The 17230-nt window shown below is 35.2% G+C and overlaps 1 protein-coding gene across 2 annotated transcripts; it reads left to right on the top strand.

The window, feature by feature from the left end:
* The first annotated feature begins 76 nt into the window (after positions 1–76).
* LOC105284473 (GTP-binding protein Di-Ras2) lies at positions 77–11798 on the top strand. Of its 2 annotated transcripts, none has more exons than XM_020033330.2 (4): positions 77–597; positions 2556–2766; positions 4329–4547; positions 5117–11798. In XM_020033330.2, the coding sequence occupies exons 2-4, from the start codon at positions 2629–2631 to the stop codon at positions 5348–5350; spliced, it is 591 nt and encodes a 196-aa protein (XP_019888889.1). In that variant the 5' UTR covers positions 77–597; positions 2556–2628; the 3' UTR covers positions 5351–11798. The 2 variants fall into 2 exon arrangements, with proteins under 2 accessions (XP_019888889.1, XP_011346301.1); XM_011347999.3 differs by having other exon boundaries at positions 79–634; positions 5117–11796.
* The last annotated feature ends 5432 nt before the right edge of the window (positions 11799–17230 follow it).

Genomic DNA, 17230 nt, shown 5'->3' with positions numbered 1-17230 from the left:
CGTACGCGGAGGCGCACGATTCGTTTTCACTGGTTTTCATCGGTGGATTGTCGAATCGTTCGCACGATCCACGGAAAAGAAAGAAAGAGCGCGAGAGATGTACACGTTTCATTGACGCTCCGATGATGTCAACGGGACATTCCGCGAGAGCGATCTGATCCGGTAGCCGCCAAGTTGCGCAAAAGTGACAGAAGAGTACGACAAGCCTCGTTCGGCTAATTTCGTGATCCCGCGCATCGCTCGCGAGTTTGTACAGTGTGTACGCCGCACCATCCGTAGCTGTACGAGTAGTCGCCATCGCCATCGAAGTTGATGCGCAACGCGAGACTGGCGAGATCGGTTGTTTAACATCGGCGCAACGCTCGTTCGTTCAACGTAGATTCATCGCGACTCGTGTTAGTGTGTCCGGTAAAAACGACAAACGGCATATCATTTTGCATCGTATTCCGTCTGAGATGCAAACTCGCCGCAAGGGTGGCGAACGCACGCACGCAAGTGATACGTGCGCGAAGTGCAGCACAGTGATAATCCCGTAGGAAGCGACAGTCACGATCGAATCCGCGGTGTCTCCCTGAATCTGTTGAATCGAAGAGCGAGGTATTGGGTCACTCGACAGCGGCGACACGTACAACAGGTTTTATCCTCGTACCTCCTTTTCACCCTTCGCTCTCCTCGACGCGACGCGACGCGACGCGACGTTCATGATGTTGCCCGCGATTCCGCCAATGCCGCAATCTGCTACGTTGATACGCGATAACGATCTCTGTCAACAGCATTTCGTCGATATTTCTTTCCCTATGCTCCAAAGGAACGCACACTCCTTTAAATTTCCCATGGAAATCAAATGAAAAATCGCGATTGTTAACTTCTCTAATATCGCGGTTTTTCAATATGACAATCGATCTCTACGGTTGTCAAGTCGAATTTATGTGCCTCACATCGCGTTAAATAATTGTCGATTCGTTAAGAAAGATGTACAAGCTCGATTTCATCGCGCAATGTCATGCGCGTCACGCGTTGTGTGTGTGTGTGTGTGCTAAAAGTACTTTACAATGCCATCGCATTGTCGGAGGAATTGGCGGAGGTATACATGATAATGTGACTGAAATTAACTGATCGCATTATTAATGGCTTATATGTAGCATATCATTTTCTTAACTGATAACAGCATTTTAAGCGATTTTTCAAAGATATTACCGCATCTGTAAATCGGAAAAGTATCGTACTAATTTTATTTGACAAATTTGTGATATCGATAAAATTGCAAGAAAATATTGATAAACGCTTGTAGATATGATTATACGTATAATATGATATAATCATTTGTTCTACTATTAGAATAAAAAGAGATGTCAAAACTACATATTAATTAGACATATTACGTCTATTAGGATAATATTATATTATGGATATAATCATGTTAAAATAATTAATTTATAGTTTATTTCCATATCTCTTTATATATTATAAATATATAATATTTTTGCTATCAACATAGTATATATAATATACTTATTATTCGACATAGAATTTTGGATAAAGATAAGGACTAAGGGATAAGGATAAGGGATAAGGATTAAGGGTAATATAGTTATAAATTCGTTGCATTTTTTAGTGCTTTTCGTCTGATGATTATTATATCGGTGACTTGAGAGTCGTGCGTGCAAAAATCAAACTTGAATCGCTTATTTTGTTGATACGATATAAAATGATTATGATATGGTAAATACATATATAGAGAAGAATCAAATTTATACTCGAAATATAGCGGCATAAAATACTGCTTCTCCGCAAACTTAACTTTGTTTTGTTCGTAAATTGTTTTTACACGAATGAGATGGCATCTTGTAATATCAATTTCTTTTGGTTCTATTCTTTAGGAAGTCTCACTAGATCTCTGTTAATCCCTTGCCGTATAATGACGAGTCTGGTAGCGATTTGGTCCGCGCGGTGTTAATTCATACGGCAACGGGTTAAGTTCTACCGTACTTTTATGTTTTATGCCCTCTCCTTTTTAAATTTATGTTAATTAAACTTATTTTGCTTCCTAATTCGTAAAAAGATTACGAGGTTGAAAGGTGCAGATCGGATTCTCGTAAGGCCGCACGTAGGAAGGGAGTGGGATCTCCGCGATAGGTTGCGGCTTCGGGGATGTCGTCATCAAAAGCTATACGTCACGAGTCACGAGATAATACGCGGAAGGACCAACGGGCAGACGTAACCTTTTGCTGGTTACAGATTATTAATTATATATTAATCGCGTGGGCGAAACACAGAGCGGAGGCCGTATTTATACGCGGTGTCTCAAAACGATCGTAAACCTTCTCTTCTTTCACGGTCAAGTTGGGGTTGATCTTTTCTCGATACTAAATATACTAAACTAAATATAGATACTAAATCGATACGTATCGAGAGAAAAATCTGTAACTCTCGATAATTGTTCATGAACAAAGAAAGAATGGCAATGTTGTATTATTCGATAGACTTGAAACGGATTAACATGTGTGTCGTGCCGCATACCCTTTCACCCCTGTCGTCTGTCTATTTTCCTTTAGCCTTTGCCTTCTCTGAGCGCGCAAGGGACCCCGAGCGCCGGGGGTTTACATCGCCGGGACGGCAGATGTCAGGATGCCGGAACAGAGTAACGACTATCGCGTGGTCGTGTTCGGGGCAGGCGGCGTTGGCAAGAGTTCCCTCGTGCTGCGTTTCGTGAAGGGATCTTTCCGTGAATCCTATATACCAACTATCGAGGACACTTACAGACAGGTAAGTGAAACCGGTTGCGCTTCTTTCATCGATCTTTCTTCCGTTCGCATTCGTTAACGACGACGAAGTATCTTGTCGTGTTGTAACGCTTTTCGAAAAACTATCATTCATCTATGAAGTTTGTTGAGAGAAAGAAAAATAGTTCATAGTCGTCAATGACGTCAGGATTTGACTCGAAAAACAAGAATCAGCAGTATTTCACATTTTTCAGTTTATGCGAAAAGAGATTCAAATAAAGAAGGTATCGAATGGCAGAGAGTTTGTAGGGATATGAAAGCTTAGCAGGCTATTTGATATTGTTTTCTGAGTTATCTTGTCAGTTTCGCCAAGATGTATAGCGCATTTTAAACCTTGAGGTTGCCGTATCAAAACCCACTAAATTGCAGGAAGATATTTGAATTTGAAACAGCGGAGTTACGATTGATTTAAAGATAGAGGCACCGAATTAATACGAGTTCATCATTTTTCTCCGTTCCGATGCTAATTTATTTTACAATATGCCATTGAATTTTTATTTTATATCTGGCTCTATTCCTTCAAAAGTACCAACGTATAATTTAATAATTTATAAAACAAGGTTCATACGATTTTCTCTCGTATATAGTTATATACACGTGCATTTTTATTAATTATTTATCGTCAACCTTGGCATTACCCAATACGCACCACGTACGACAAAGATATCGGTCAGCTCTTGCGTTACGCGCGTGCGTGCGTACGTTATGTGTAGTACGTATAAGATTATCTCGCTAAAGATCAATCCATTATCCTCATCATTTTGTCCTTACTAACCGTCGATCGTAACAACTAGAATCGCTGTGTAACGCAAATAGAAATATTCTCCTTCCGAAACCTTTGCTTTCTGAAACTATTTGCTTTTTTACAATTAATTTTCTAACACTCTGATATATATTGGTAGATGTTTCCCAGTTATTTAGATAATAACCCTTACTTAATCAACTATATAAGGGTACTTTAATAAGTAAACGAACATTACATGCGGAGCATTTATAGTTTGCATACTTCTCATTCGTGTCGATAATACTGACCGATGTCTTGCGATTGATTATCAATTAATTTGTCTTCACATAAATTAACGGTTCTTCACACCTCAATACTTTTATTGCGGCTATTCTCAGTCACAACAATTTGAGCAACTTTTCATCAATGATGCCATTCGACTACTTAAAAACTTAAAAATTTTTGTGGAGCGATACTCGACACGTTCTCCTTCCAAAAAGAGGGGAAGGAGGAAAATGAGAGGAGAGAAAGGGAGGGTGAAAGGGAGTGCATATGCATGCGCAGCGCATGTGCGTTTGTGATGTAACGATGTAATGACGATGCTAATGGGACTCTCATTGTGTCCGCGACGACAAGTGTTATTGGCAAAATTGAAGTGTGAGGTTCGAATGATGACAATGATGATAGGACTCTATTAAATCTCGAATTATACCGATTTAGGTATGATAAGCATGAATAACGGAATCTAGTCGATGATCGAGTTATAATCGAATCAGATTCATCAGCGTATTGTAAACAGTATTGCGTATACGGTATTTCAGGTAATAAGTTGCGACAAGAACATATGTACACTTCAAATTACGGACACAACGGGATCGCATCAGTTTCCCGCCATGCAGCGACTCTCCATAAGCAAAGGTCACGCTTTCATCTTGGTCTACTCGGTGTGTTCACGGCAAAGTCTTGAAGAACTACGACCGATCTGGGCCGTGATAAGAGAACTCAAGGGCCAAGATATCTCACAGATACCGATTATGTTGGTAAGAATTCACTGCGATCCTTGCATCTGTTTGAGTCTTGGTTCTTAATAACGAAACATTGCAAACGCCAATCTTTAACTTTGATTTGATTTTCTTTTTTGAATATATTTGAATATATATTGTTTATATATATATGTAGTTGGCTTCATGTATTCACAATTTTTTGTAAATCAAAATTGCTGAAAAATGTCAAGAGAATATAAATATATATCTGCTGTTTTTTTTCTTTTCGTAAAGGTACTATCTAAAATGTATCAATCTAAAAATCTTTGGACCGAATTGGACAAGATTTAGAGCAACTTTCTCAATAATATTGATTGTATCCCACAATCGATGTATTCGACGTATGTTATATCGATACGCTCGATACGCTCGATACGCTCGATATGCTCGATATCGACGAAAGAACTTTTATCGACTTCGAGTTAATTTAAACGACTCACACGAGAGAGGAAACATTTGTGTTTCTGCATGAAACGGGTATTTTTACTTTTCTTGTTTGTTTTCCTGATTATTTTTCTTTTAACGTTAAACAACTCAACTCAGTTTCATCATTGATGTACATTCAGGTTGGAAATAAATGCGATGAAAGCCCGTCGGTACGCGAAGTTTCGATGAGCGAAGGCGCAGCTGAGGCAGCTAATTGGGGTTGTGGTTTCTTGGAGACGTCAGCCAAAACGAACCACAATGTGGACGCTCTGTTCCGAGACTTACTCACCCTCGAGAAGAATCGCTCAGTATCGTTACAACCGGTGCAAAGCAACAACGCGATAAGACTCAAGGAGAAGTGTGCCGTCATGTAAACAATTAGCCACGCTGATTCGCTGATCGCGCACCTATCGAGATCGTCGCGGTCATCGACGACATATATTCCTGAATCATCGTTCCTCGAGATAGGACCTCGCCAGTCCTCTAATAATTCCAAATAACTTCAACTGACGATGGATGATTTATTCGCAATTTCAATTTCTTTCGTTATGATGCTGATCCGTGGAAGTTTCATTGATGATGATACGCGATATGAGATCGTGTCGTATTCGCATAAATAGACCTGGATACAAAAGCATGTTCTGGTATACTGGCAAACAGTAACTTTTTTCAGATAGTTTCGGAAAAATTACAATTTCGAAAAGTAATTCCAAGCTTCGACGGATTGACTCATTCGACGAGAAGATAAGTATTTCGATTTGATGAATAAATTATTTATATATACATATATGCATTGCTCGTCAATGCGTGATTGTGTGTCGTGTGTGATGAATTGATGAACAGGTTTTCCTATCCTACGTTATGACAGTTTACATAATAGATCGTATCATTTCTTTATGTTCGATGAATTATCCGAAATTTCAATCTTATTTTTCTTCACTCCACGATAGAATCGTCCGCGATAGTCTTGGTCTGCGATACAGGCAAGCGTGATAATGCTGTTGTTATCTTTTTTGTCAGGAACAATCGCACAATTTCTCAGCTGTTGCTACGAAAAAATCTGCTGTTATTCGTAATAATAATAATAATCTAAATAACAGTACAAGCTGATTATCACAAAACTTGTCGCCAGAGCATAACATACCATAACGTATCATCGTAAAAAAAGAAAAACTAATTTTTATAGAAAAACTTTGCATTATTTATTGCTATATTAAATTATTTGACAGTCACATCTTTGACTGATTGTTTGCAAAATGATTTTTCGCAGAACATATCATGTCTTTTTATTATAAACGTTTGATTGATATCTTAGAAACAAATACTTATGCAATCGATTTTATCTCAGTGATAATAATGATAGTGATGGTGATATAAGTAATATGAAAGCTGACATATTTAACTAATATTTTTAAATGTATTATAGGAATAAAAGCCGACGCGTTTGCTACGATTGGTTCGTGTCAATCATATTCAAGCTCTCCATTTCTAATGGCAACTAATAGATTAGCAGAATTAGCAGTTTCGGTGATCTCTCCTTTGTACGGAGTGCCGAAAGTACCCCATCCATAATTAACATCGTGTAAATACACGCGAAGCTAATCCCAAACTTAGTCGAACCATTATCGAAATAATTCTTTCCACGGGATTGTCATTCTCTTGTTAGTTTTTTATTGCTAAACTTTTTGATTGTATTATAATTTGAAGTAATGTATCGTCGTAGAAACTCAAGGAATACAATTTGCAATTTAAGCTTGAATATTTTTCAATGTGCCATTTACAACAGAGCATACCAAAAAACAACTATTACTCTCCCTGTTTATCAAAGATTGATTTGTCGAATTCAATGTTAATCCCGTATTACGCTACTGCATTGGAGTTGAGAGATTGGGATTCGATGTAGCAGGCAACGTTTGATTGGTCAAATTCCAATTTCTCATTTTCCATCTCTTTAATACGTAGTCTAATACTGATTTTAATAACACGCGCGTGCATACGTGCGTGTATGTGTAAATTCGACGAATTCTACTCCAATATACATTATTAATACGAATATATTGAAAGAATATATTGGAAATGTGTGTGGATTCAGATAAAACATATTAAAAAACATTAGGAAATATAAACGTAAACGTGTTAAAATATATATAAATTTACAGAATATAATGTGAAGTATATCAAAAACGGAACAAATTCAATCAAAAAATATTAGCTGTATTGTATTTTCTGAAGCTGCTAAAAGATATAAACTTCAAAAACTATGCTAAATGTGAATTTATTGTAATTTAAATTATATGAAACAGATTATTAGAAACAGATTCATATACTGAACGCGCAGATCCAGTGAATTAGTATGATACCAAACAACGCGATTTGAAGATTGAAAATTTTAATTATGCTCCTTACCGTATAGTTTACTTCAATTTATCAATGTGCCAAATCGACAATAGTTATGACGATGTGTGTCAAAAATACTCCTCAGTCAAAAATATTACTCTGCAAACCGAGACTATCGCACGATAATTGGAGAAACTGTTGTAAACTGATGTGATGTAAAAATTGTTTTCCATTTTAATAACACGCATGGAGATAGCAAGATGACACAAACATACACACACAAAATTATAGAATAGAATGCGAGGTCATAAATGTGAGATGAGAATGATAGAAAGAAGATGTGGTGGAAAGAGAAAAAAAAACAGAGAGAGAGAGAGAGAGAGAGAGAGAGAGAGAGAGAGAGAGAAGATGAGAAACAAAGAATTAAGAAACGAGAGCGAACGATATAGAAAGAGAATAACGAACGACAGATAAAAATTGTTATTGGTTTTTGTTGAATAGTTGTAAGAATTTTGTAATATATGACTATGCTAAATAGGGTTATAAATGAGCAGCAAGATACATACATTACGAAGTATAGACACGCTATGTAAAAGAAGCGCGCGCGTGCAACAAATGCAGTTGCATTAACATACATTTTTAGTGCTGTCATATATGCCGAATTAAACGACACATAAATAGATGACACAGGTCTGTTGATGCATCGCGACAGAAATTGTAATATCATAATTGCACGCGTGATTATGGTACAAACATTCCTTTTTGAAGTAAAATTTTCAATATTCTTTTCATAGTTGATACGTTGTAGAATAATATTCGTAATAAGACGGTTCCTCGAATGTCTCAATTCCTCTTTTAGTTTTACCTCTTTGCTGTCGTGCGCAAAATTGTCTACGGATGTAGACGACAATTAGCATAAATGATACGTGTTTTCTTGTCTCCTCCACTTTTGCTTCCCCTGTCCAGCAGGTTGTCTAATGCGTGTGTATTCGCGCGTATTTCCTCTTGATTCAGCTTGCGTCGCGGCGGTTGCCCTCTGTCATTTATCGTTTATTAATCAAATCAGAAAGAGATTGGAACATTTCCTTCATGTTTCATGATCATGATCGTCGTGTCACCGACGTGTCGATGCAACCGATGATACATGCGCCGCGTCGGAATCAATGATGACAATGATAATAATAATAATAATAATGGTGATGATCCTGCCGTCTGAACACATCTCGGTTATTAAGCTCTGCATCAAGAGCCATGTTTAGTCGCCCGATATTCGAGTAGTTGGTCTCGAGAGTGTATTGAGTGATATATACATACACAATGTATTGGATCAGTCAAAAAGTTCGGTTCAATTTTTAATTTTTCCAATCAATGTACCTACATGTGATGCAGGTGACAATGCTGATAATGTCTAACCACAGACAACGATTACTTGGTTGATGAATAATTTCTTTCTACCGAACGCAATAAAGTGAAATTATAATAAAAAAAGAATCAAACTTTTTGACTGACCCAATCGAGTGCATTAATGTTTTCCTACGTATAACGAAATTCAAAATTACGTCCTTAGAAACAACATTCATAAATGCTCCATTGTATAATATTTAAAATCTGAAAACAACATTTTAACTATTTGCAACTATTTGTTAGACCATGTAAACATTTTTCCAACAAACAATTGCAGTAGCGAAAAGTGTATAATTTTTTTATTATTTTTAACTAATATATATATATATATATATATATATTCGTCATTGGCTACACGCGCCGCAACTCCATTGCTGGAGGAAAAGGCAAAACGCCTAGAGCGAAAAACACTAGACTTCAATTGTCGATAACTGAAATCGGAAGGTATTAATGCACTCGATTGTACACATTCATTCACGATGTACCGAAAAAATTCACATATCATGTTTGTAAAATAATATTGAATCACTAGAATTCGAATGTTTGAAACTATGGTTTGAAAATATGGTTTTTAAGATATCTCGGGTATTATCTCGTTTTTATAATTATTTTTCTCTCGGTGAAAACTCGCTAGAAATATATATATATATATATATCTATGTATCCTTTTTTGTTCTTTGACATGCATGAACCGACTCGAAAAAGAAATAAAATTTCTTTTTCTTGTATTCTTCAAACAAATATGCAAATATTTTGCCTTAATTTTTCTTACGATTTTGTTTATTCAACCGTATAATATTGTACTATATTTTGCTATATAATGGAGTCATGAGAGATCTCGTCGAAAGACTGATAGTCGAATAGCGATGCAAAGTAATTAGTCGGCGATCCACAATTCGAAATTGGAGATCATTGTTTGATTAAGTTAACAATACATACTTTCCATGACCGAATCAGAGTATCAGTTGTTAGCAATGTTAAAATTGTCAATTATAATAATCATCAGTACGTGAAAATGAGTCTAGACTAGAGATGAACATAGCCATCTGAAGAAAATATGCGTCGAATAGTATAATATTATCAACTCAAGTATCGATGAGTATTGTTTGGATGGCTACAAAAATTCACTCGAAATAAAAATTGACAATGATACAATTGTATCCGACTTCAGAAAATATGATAATTCGATAAATAATATAACTCGATACTTCTTAATGATTTCATGAGAATTTCAATGAATAATAATTTCTTTCAGATAATAAAACTGGATTTGTGTGTATTTGATATATAATACATGAAAAAAATTCACGGTATTGATATTCCACAATTACCGTTACCAATTACCGTTAATTAATAGCGAATACTTTGTGTGAAATCACATCTCTCTTTGTTCCATATGTTTACCGAAGAAATTAATTTAATTAGGCAAGAAATTATATACTTGAAAATTCATCCGGCAGTTTTCTCTTCTCGTTTGCTGCGACATTTCAGGTCCTATCCACGACGAAAAACAAATCGAGCATGACTGATAAGAATTCACTCGAGGATATTACAGAAACCATAATGGCAATCGTGGATTGATTGAATATTGATCCGATTTTGCAAGCAGGATAATTTGCCGTTTAAATTCATATCTTTGTCAATTCAGTGAACTTTCTTGAAACTAGACTTAAGACTAGACTCTGGCTTATATTGTTCCCTACGGCATGACAATAATGGCTTTAAGGGATATATTGAGTAATGGACTTTGTTAAAATAGAGATTAATAGTTAACGATCATCGATAAAGTATTATACAAGTATGATATATTTCATTCATCTGCTATGACGCACTAAAGTAAGATTGTTTTTCTCGTTATACATATACGTTATATATATATAGAGAGAGAGAGAGAGAGAGAGAGTATCCGATAATAAAGATATACCACCACTCGTGAGAGAGTAGAGCATATTGAGCTGAATAGAAAAGTCTTCTTGTATACAGAGTGAAAGATTGACAAAGATCTGACAAAGGTTACTCTTCCGTTCGTGAGCGAGTAGAGCTTAATAAGCTGAACAGAAAAGTTGTTTACCGTTTTGCAATTTTCGCAATAAGTATTGAGATATTAAAAAGGATTTGCGAATGAACGCGCGTTCCGATCGAGTAAGCCGTAAGGCGCTAAACGCGTATCAATATCCCTGCCAGTAGGCAGTGTCGTGTGGCAACGTTTCTACTCGCTCGCTGCTCACGCGTATTCCTACTCTCCTCGTGCGGCCATACTCTTCGTTGCTGTGCGACATTTACTGCTGACACGTAGAAATCATGACCCTGTAACTTCCGAAAGAGTTTAGCATAATAACGCAAAAGAAAGTTAAAGTGAAAAATTACAATTTGTAAAAAAGAGAATTGATATATTTGAAATTTAAAATGACATTCAAACAAAAATTCGAGAAGTTACTCAAGCGTAGTGTTTTTTGTAACCATAACGGCATATTGTATTGCGCCGCCGTATATCTTGCCACACAAGAATCATATAATATTATAAATATAATAACATATATCAAGGTAACAGTAAAGAAACGGAATGAAGGTGGATCAATGGAGGAAAAGCTGTGCCCTTTTTGGAAAGATCTAACCTGACCAAAATCAAGTTGTTTGTACATCTCTATTTAATGTTTGTAACTTTTTATATTTTTCTGTCAACTTTTTTTATATAAACATAAATTGTTTTGCATCACAGACTGCGCCTCTTCCCCATCTATACGTCCATTTGAATTTTATTGTTACTTTGATGTATGAACTTGTATATTATTTGTGCAACGTATCCGAATACGGTAAGTTCAAAATTACGTTCGTAATATACATATCATGACGCATATCATGTGCGGGTCGAATTGATTCTGTGTCATTTTCCAAAAACGTAAAACAACATCCTAATAAATAGTTTTTGTGTAGCGTGTGTAGGGGATGATCTGCTTCTTCCCTATCCACACGTGTACTACTTCTCTATATCCCGTGAATTGTAGTACGATCTACCATGAGCCAATACCATAGAAAAGAAACAATTAAAAAATGTAGAATAAAGTTTTTTCGTTACACGCATATTTTTTGAGACAAAAATGACTTCGAACATGGAACCATGAAACGGCGAGTTTGAGCATAATGTCAAGTGAGCATAATGTGGTTTTAAGATATTTCTGTTTTTTTTGTTTCGTAAAATACACATATAAATTAGGAATAGATAAGAACTGCTGAAAATGTCCACGTTATACAAAGCTGCATATTAAATTATTATGTATTATTAATTATAGCGTGTATCATAAGCGCACGCGCGCATATGTTTCTCTATTTTTTTAAGTACTTTAAATGCTAAGATAATCTTTTATAGTTGTTGCCTTAAAACTTATTTTCTTTTCTCCATAAATTATTGTTTTAATATGATACTCCACAAATAAAAATCAACTGGTGTTAGGTCTGAGGATGGTTGTGACAGCCAACAATTGTGTCGATCCTACACAAGTATCATTCGTTGAAGAAAATGGACAATTGTTTAGTAAATTGCACTGATTTAGTAAAATGCTTCATTATATTAGTAAATAAAAATACCGGCCTTTGGAGCGCTTAATGATGATTTACCTCGCTTTACCTCATTCCTCGATTCACCTTATGATCTTTCTCGTTCCACATTGTTCTTTTTGATCTCCTTTCCGTTTCTTTTTGTCACTTTCGTAATCAAAAAAATGGGTCGTTATTATTGCGTTTCTGCAATGGATCGCTTATGGAGATCTAATCTATTAAATCCTTTTTGCTTAGATCGCGCGACACCAAAACATCGTGCCGATTTACACACTCGTACTTATTCAAGCAATTCTCAACGCTAAATTTCGATATTTTTAGTATATTTGCTTATCTCCTGTAGCATTGGTTATTTACGATTAAAATCTTGATTTGATCATTAGTCTCAATTAAAGCGTGATCAATCGGCACAGTTCAACCATGGAAACATCGGAACCATTCACGAACAATTCAATTATGTATAAATATTAAGACAATTTGTTCATTGATTGTATAATTAAACCTGCTGTTTCATGGTCCAATTTTCGAAGTAATCTTTTTTTCGTAAATAAGTGACTAATTAAAAAATTCGTTCTACATTTTTTAATGTTTAATTGTTTGACGTATCAGCTCATTATTGGTTGTATTAGAGTTTACAGGACACGCTATATAAATCAGCAAACTACATCCCTCAGCACCAATGTTATTCCTGCGATTTTTCAAGCTTCTTAACTTTTTTTATAGACCATAAACGCGAAATTTTAAAATCTTTTGGAAGTTACTCAAGGTCTCAACCTCTTTTTTATTAACTTTTTATTAACTGCATTTATCGAAAAAGATTCAAGAGTATCAAATCTAATAATCGTGATGGCCAAGACTGCTCTTACTAGTCAGATAGCTGATCCCCATCGTACATTCGTATTTTTCGAGATAGCGCATTGTTATTAACATATTTGTATCATGTGGCGCAGCATCACCATGTTGCATCTACATAACAAGACACATGCAATGCACACGCGCCCCATATATTAATTATGCAATGCCGATAACACACATAACATTATATTTAATCAAATATCCTTACTTTACGATACTTTACAATCAACATGACGTAAAATTTGTCATAAAATATGCAGGGTATTCGATGAAATTCTAGTCAATACTCGTATGGAGGTAGAATAAAAGAGTTATTAATAGATTAAAATTTGCAAATCTGAACGCGTCTTGTTCGCCGAGATATCTGCTAGAAAATATCAGAAAGGATACCAGCGACACGTTACTCTCCTCCTTGCCAGCTAGGTGTTTACGAGAGTTTACGTTTCTACGAGATACGGCTGCTTCCGTGTCTAGAGCACTCCGCCTACTATCTCGATGTGCGAGTCGCAAAATCGTATAGGACTTTTCGGTTCAACTCAATAAACCACCACCGTACGAGAGTTGGAACTAGAACTTTACAGGACATCCTGTATATATGCATTTTTAATAGAAAAAATGTTTTTTAATAATCACGTTTAATCAACGAGAATACTGTATATGCTAGCTGCTTAAAAATTAAAAAAGCAAAAAGATAAGGACGAAAAGAAAAAAACGGGCTACATTGTCCTGAAATATAGATACTGCACGCATAATTCTAAAAGAAGCAACAGCTTCTTGTTTCGATGTACTTGGTTATAATTTTCTCTAATGATAAAATTAGAACAAAAGAGAAAAATTAGGCAGAAAGAATACCGACATATATTTTTGTGGCTAAATGAGAGTAGGTATATTGTATGTATATATGTTTTCTCAAAATCTTTCCTCCCGGCTCTTGAACTCTTGACGAATAAGATAAATTTTCCTTTAACAAAAATATCGAAACACCAAACGTAAATTTAAGAAATTAGCGAATATAGTAAGATGGGCGTGAGAAAAAGTTACACATCTATTGAGGAAAGCTGATTGAGAAAAACAAGGTATACATGGAATATAGATGCTGTTAAATTTAAACAGTAGAACGCCGCCAAGAAATCAGCGGCACTGCCAATTGAATTTGCTTTCTGACAAACATAAAGTTGATCGAGATAAACTTTCGCCGAAGCGTCCACGGTCCACTCTGTATATAAATATCCGTATCAAATTTATCTTTTCAAAACAAATGTACAAACCAAGCGCCAACAACAAGAGTGCCCCATAACGAACTGTACATATTAACATAAGAGAGCGTGTTGCTGAAATTTAAGCAGAACATTTCCTATAAACAGATCAAATTCATAATACAATATAGTTATCTAAATACACGCGTTCAAAGCTGAGAAATGAGTTATAATTTTATTGAAATTTTTGTTTTACTTTATTTATTATGTTTATTATTCGAAGAAAAATAGGAATCACATATATATATATATATATATATCTGTAAAAAAATTATTAAGATCGGTTTAAACGTCGCATCTTGTACATAGATATACATATATATAATAATATGCTAATAACATGTTAAAGATCATACTTAATATCGCGCGATTCAAATTTATTCATATAAAGGCCAAAATTTATAATTGATTAGAAATCTATTTAAATCTTTTTTAATGTGATGGTATTAAGATTTACTATACTTACCATATGAAGAAATTTTCTATATCTTTTCTCAATAACATATTGTATACTCTCCATTTAAGTAATATATACATTTAATGTTTTCTAGAAAAACTCTCCTGCAGCTAGCGTACGAATACGTATCATGATCTTTACCGTGCGCACATGTGGACGTATCGGTAAAGTGATCTCGCCGAATTTTGCATCTTCGCGTAGTTTCTTGCTTTCTTACATGTATACGTTTACATTTCTATTATAAAGAAGAAGTCACTGATTGAAACCATCGATCGTAAGATTTGCGCTATATGGAAAATTATGCTATTAGCGATTGTGATAATGAAAAGGAAACTTTGGTGTAAATTAACGGAACAGCGTACGAAGATAAGCATGTCTACAATCTTTTTCTTTTGAATCACAGAAGGCGTAATCGTGAGATTAAACGCGTCTATATATTAACAAATGATTTTTATCGAATAATTTGTTTAGTTTTCATAGAAAATACGTTCTTTCGTCGTGGATATAATCTAGTGTAGTTATTATTATAAAGGAAATAACTTTTCTTAATATGAAATATTCCGTAGCATGTACACATATGTTACAGTCGATAGTCGGAATTTTCTCGTTACCTAACAATAATAACATGGTTATCGTGGACAAACCAAAACACGCGCGCGCATCACCCCCCCCCCCCACACACACACACGCACGCACGCACGCACGCACGCACGCATGTATGTGCGTGATACATGCATCAGGAAACTAAATATACGATATATTGTGATTGCAATAGTATCCGAAGTGTAAGAGCATAATGATCATGAATGATATCATGTTTTATTGATATAACATGATGCGATTTCGATAATACGATTAAGTTTTAATGCTGTTTCCCAAGTAGCAGAGTGACGTTAGAAGACGACACAATGATGTCTAGTTGTAGTCTATAAACTATTATAATCTATTATTATGTTGTCTCCTGACTAAGTCACTTTACTACAAAGTTTTGCGGTATGTACAAATACGAATATGAATATCCGAATACGGTAAATGCCGAAACAACTGCGAGTTGTTTGTTGCAATAAAAGAATTTTGATTATGTCATTAAGTTATTATTATCATTATGATAAATATTACCAAGAAAGAAAAGACTATATCATTCTAAATAATAATTATCAATAATTATCTGCACATTGATTATCGATCTCGCATTATTACTCGTCGGATTACATTAGTAAAAATGGAGTAAACAGAGGTACGAAAATTCGGAAAGCAAAAAATTCTATGATTTTTACCGTCAGTAAACGTTTTCTTTATATCTCATATTTTACGAGATATTTCGATCATGAGATTATTCGCTTGTAAAGATATAGAAGCCCCACCGTTGATAAACTTATTATATTTACTCCGCTTTACTTTTACGATCCATTGCGACTCAATCAATGTCACCCAATGCGTGACGCTAGTAGCGTTTAATAGCATACTCCGAAACATCTTATTGAGATACTAAGAGAAGTCTTCATTATCCGAGTGATAATTATGTATAATACTTTCAACCAAAATCCGATCCGAAAAATCGTTGGAATCGTACCGCCGTTTGTAGCATACATGGACATCCCCTAAATTCCTTCGCACAAATAATGACGTAACAATGACGAAGTAGCGTAATTTATGACGGACCATATCAATGAATCATATCAGTAAATGAAACAAAAGAAAAGAAAGAGAAGATAGATAAAAGCAAGATTATGAACAATATGAACCTGCTGAGATGAGGCGAGACGAGCTTTCAAGGCAACATGCGCTTTTTAAATGCACACAACGAGTTCTTCTGTACAAAAGAATATACATATATTAGCAATTGAGAGCGACCGATCCTACTACTAGTACGTTAGAGATTTTGTCGAGGGAAATTCGTGTTTACGAATCACCGTTCTCATCACCGTGTTTCCTATATGTATAGACAAGTGCATTTTGCATGCAAGGCGTGATATAATTGTAAGAAACTTCTTTTTTATGCAAATTATATTTACTTGATCTCTTTTTAATTTTTTTTGTTTTATCTAATTGAGCGGCATGTAATGCTGTATATTTTTCGACATTAAGATTCGATGAATATATCGCAGTCGTATAAAGAAGCATGAATTTACCTCGACGCACGCATAAGTGGTGAATTTGTTGAAACGACTTCTCTTTCTCTATTAATCGCGCAACGAACAAGATACAGCACTTTATACGTATTACGAATTGCTTCCTGTATACCGAATGTAAAAATAAGACGTATGAAGTAATATAAGAGTAATAGACACGAGATATAAAGGAAACATAAAAACGAATAGAAGATAAAAACATAAAGATATAAAGAGGAAAGAATGTAGAGTGAAATAAATCTCAAAGTGCGTGTGAAT

Source organism: Ooceraea biroi, chromosome 6, assembly GCF_003672135.1.
Source record: "Ooceraea biroi isolate clonal line C1 chromosome 6, Obir_v5.4, whole genome shotgun sequence".
Lineage (NCBI taxonomy): Eukaryota > Metazoa > Arthropoda > Insecta > Hymenoptera > Formicidae > Ooceraea > Ooceraea biroi.
This window is presented reverse-complemented; position numbering and strand designations above follow the sequence as displayed.